Source organism: Sipha flava, unplaced genomic scaffold (assembly GCF_003268045.1).
Source record: "Sipha flava isolate LNK unplaced genomic scaffold, YSA_version1 21959_pilon_pilon, whole genome shotgun sequence".
NCBI lineage: Eukaryota > Metazoa > Arthropoda > Insecta > Hemiptera > Aphididae > Sipha > Sipha flava.
In genome coordinates, this window is record NW_020272847.1 from 1 (window position 1) to 4261 (window position 4261).

At 27.7% G+C, this 4261-nt stretch overlaps 1 protein-coding gene across 1 annotated transcript; it reads left to right on the forward strand.

Moving 5' to 3' along the window:
• Nucleotides 1-940: 940 nt before the first annotated feature.
• On the forward strand, nt 941-3926 carry LOC112683089. Its single transcript, XM_025553951.1, has 5 exons — nt 941-1647; nt 1850-2072; nt 2193-2565; nt 2824-3409; nt 3496-3926. Exons 1-5 carry the CDS (start codon nt 1078-1080, stop codon nt 3817-3819), a joined length of 2076 nt encoding a protein of 691 aa, XP_025409736.1. The 5' UTR covers nt 941-1077; the 3' UTR covers nt 3820-3926.
• The last annotated feature ends 335 nt before the right edge of the window (nt 3927-4261 follow it).

A 4261-nucleotide genomic window follows, 5' to 3' on the forward strand; every position in this document is an offset into this window, starting at 1 on the left:
TTAAGGGGGCTGCAGACGATGCAAAAAATCACGTAAAACAGGTCATAAGCTAGACAAAACTGTGGGACTTGGGTTTGACGGATTTTAATTTTGAAAACAAATTAAAAATCTTGAACATCTTTACTAAAACTTGATCGAAGGAATTTTTTTTATTACAAAAATTAACGGCGTACTTAAATACATAAAATACATAAATTTCTGTTTTTTTAAATTGTCAATATCTTATTATTCGATTACAATATAGAAAATTCCTTTGGTCAATCCCTAGCTAACATAGTGACTTAATTAAATCTGTTTTCAAAATTTAAATTCATCAATCCCAAGTCTCACAATTTTGTCTAGATTTTTGGCGTTTTTAACATTTTATTAGCGTGGTGTAAATTGATCATATTATCTTGTTCTTGACATACGCCTGCGCGTGCGTAAATATATAATTACTCATTCAAAGAAACTATTATGGCAACATTCGATTCTTAGAAATGTTTGATAAGAATATAATATTATTATGCTGCGGGCGCTGAGAGAACGGAGTTGGCGCCTAATAAAACACGTATATTTACGTATATATAACTATATTTGCAAAACATAAATAAATATACAAATATACGTCAGCAATAGTCCGCGCATTTTCTTAGTGATAGTAGTTGTCATTTCACATTGATTTTCTAAGCAACACGTGCAGTTATGTCTTTTGAATCAGTGGTTTTGAAATAAATTTGTTATATATAATTTTTGTATTGTTATCCGTTTGGATAATATGGATAGTAAAAAAGATTGGCGTTATGGAAAAAATACCAAACTCTTATTATGTAAAAGGAAAATAAAAAAAGGAAATATTGATGCACTTAGAGGGTTAAAAAAAAAAGTAAGTACATGGATTTAAAATTATTTAAATATATTAAATTTTCAAGTGTTTTCGCCGAGTGAAAAATTTATAATATAATATTTGATAAAAATTTACAACATTAAAATTAACATATTGTTTAATAATAAAGGTTATACTTTATTTTCAAGATACAAAATATACTAGATACTAGTGATACTACACCAATTAATTTAATAGATAATTCACTGAACATGCCTAACATATCTACTGCCGAAAATAATGAAACAGTTAATTCCTGGAAAAGTTTAGAAGGAAGGAGAATAATTGATGTGAAATATGTTTTTGAAAGTATTCAATCAATAAAACATTTAAGATTTGATTGCACATTTCGTGACTTAAAATTTTCAAAAGAAACAAGGAGTGGATTTTTTAGTTCGTTTTATTTTGATTGCAAAATGTGTGGTGCACAAGAAATTGTAAAAAGTGAAAATCCCAATGGCCAAATTGTTAATGTAAATATGGCCATGGTTTCTTCTATAGTAAATACAGGACAAGGATACTCACAACTCGAAGAGTTTTCGGCTACAATGAATATGCCTAATATGTCTAACAAATTATATCAAGATTATCATAATAATATTTTTAAACACCTTAATGATTTGGCATGGAAAGAAATGCTCATTGCTGGACAGGAAGAAGCTAGATTAGCGATAGAAAAAGGTGAAGTTGACCACTTAGGACGACCTAAAATTGCAGTAGTTGCTGATGGCGCTTGGAGTAAGCGATCTTATAAAACTAAATATAACGCACTATCCGGAGTTGTAAGTAAAAAATAAACTACATATTATTATAAAAACATAATACCTAGGTATATAAATTCGAATCGTATAAAACATGTATATATAATAATAATTATAATATTATATAATATAGGTAATATACAAATTATGTATATTGTATATAATATATGAATACATATTTATATTAAATTATGTGATATTTTTTAACAAAATATATTTATAGGCTTGTATTATTGGTGCAAAAACAAAAAAAGTTATATTTTGTGGAGTCAGAAATAAATATTGTTGTATATGTCAGTTAGCTGAAAATCGTAATGAAAAACCACAGGAACATGTATGTTTTAAAAATTGGAATTCAGCCTCAACCGCGATGGAAGCCGATATTATTGCTGAAGGGTTCAAACAAAGTCTGCATATGCATAATGTTGTATATTCTCAGTTAATAGGTAAGTGACTTTATTATTTTTTTTTAGTATACCTACATATTTTATATAATTCTTAAAACATAATAGTATAAAATATAAATTATTATTGTTATTATGAATTATTGAATTTATTATAAAAAGGAGATGGTGACAGCAGTATTATGAAGCGTTTAAGATTGGAAAAGCCATATGGAACAAATGTTATTATAAAAAAAGTAGAATGTACTAATCATTTACTACGTAACTACATAAATCGTCTTAGAGATATAAGTGGGAAAAGAAAAAATGATAAAGGAAACGTCATACCGGGTTGTTATCGGAAAGTGGTTCATGATCGTTTACTAAGGCTTCGGTATGCTGTCACTGAAGCGATTAAATACAGAAGACTTGAACAAACAGACCACACATATGAAACAGCATTGGATTTACTGAAAGCAGATATAACAAACGGGCCTAATCATGTATTCGGAGACCACTCTAAATGCCAATCGTATTTTTGTGAAGGTCAAAAAAAAAGGTATGTAACTTTTATTTGAGTACTGTATGTCTGTATGACATTTATGATAATATATAGAAATAGAATAAAAAAACCAAAACATTTTTAAATTTCAATTGTTTATAAAAAACTCATAATACATAAATTTCAAGTTACTAGTTTTTGAATAACAACAAAACAATAAAAACGTAGTATGAGAATTTGTTAATTTTACTCTACCACAAAATGTTTGAAAATGTATTATTATTATTACATTTGTATTATATATTATGTTTTAGGAGAAGAAAACATTGTACCTGATTTAAAAAACTATGGTGTTTGGGATGATATTTGCAGAGCCCGAAATCTTCTAACCTATCATACCGAAAGTTTAATGTATGGTTATAATAATAATTCAGCTGAACTTTATAATTCAATTTTAACTAAATTTGTCGGAGGGAAACGAGTAAATTTTTCATTGAAAGGGTCTTATCAACTAAGGTGTAACGCAGCAGTCACTGCTTATAATTCAGGACCAAACCGTCTTTCTTTGTTTAACAAACATTTAACAAATAAAAGCCCAGGGAGATTTATAAAAATGTATATTAAAAGGCAAGTAGTAACTGTTGAAACTCGAAGACGACGGCGGTATCTTTTTAGTGGACCAAAAAATAGAACAAAGAGTACAACAATAGGAGGACCAGACGAAAATTATGGTAATGTATCTCATGACCCATTTTCTGAACTTACTGCTGTTGAAATTCAACAGTTAAAAATGAAGTTCATGGAAAATTTAAAATTAACTGAGAAACAAATCCAAGATTTAGAAATGAAGACTAAAAGACAACATCAATGTGATGAATGGCATTTGGAGAGAAAAAAAAAAGGTAGATATTTCATATTTTATTAACAAAATAATAAGTTTATATGAGATTTAAATGTTTTAAAATATATATATTTTTATTTTTTAGACTCACTGCTTCAGTGTTTGGTAAATTATGTAAAATGCGTCAAACCACTTCTCGTGATAAAGTAATAAAAGAAATGTTGTATGGGACTTTTAGTGGCAATGCTGCTACACGTTATGGAATTGCACACGAAGATATGGCTAAAGAAGAGTTGGAGAAAATTATTGGAAAAAAAATTGAAAATGCTGGTTTATTTGTAGATACAAATTTACAATTTTTAGCGGCCTCTCCCGATGGATTAATAGACAATGATAGTCTTGTCGAAATTAAATGTCCAGCGTCTGCAAAAAAGTTTTACTCCAGAAGAAGGAATTTTAATGAATAAAATAAAAAGTTGCACAATTGAAAACGGTCAACTACATTTGAAAAGAAATGATAGTTACTTTTATCAAGTCCAGGGTCAACTGCACATAACACGCAAAATGTTTTGTTATTTTTTGTATCTGGACACCTAAAGGTAATATATAGTTTTGAACTAATAGGATTGTAATTGAAATGTATAATTAATAAGTTATTTGTATACAGGTTTGATGTATGAAAAAATTGAAAGAGACGATGATTTCTGGGATAAAAATATGAAGTCTCAACTAACGACGTTTTTTACGGATCACTTTTTATCTGAAGTTTTAAAAGACAGTCTTTTATCGAATTAATAAATATAATATTTACGAGAATTGAAAGTTACATTTATTCATACCCATTTTAAAAAATGTTTTTATTGTTAATTTATAATTAATTAATTTAAATTAAAAATAATCAAATAATTA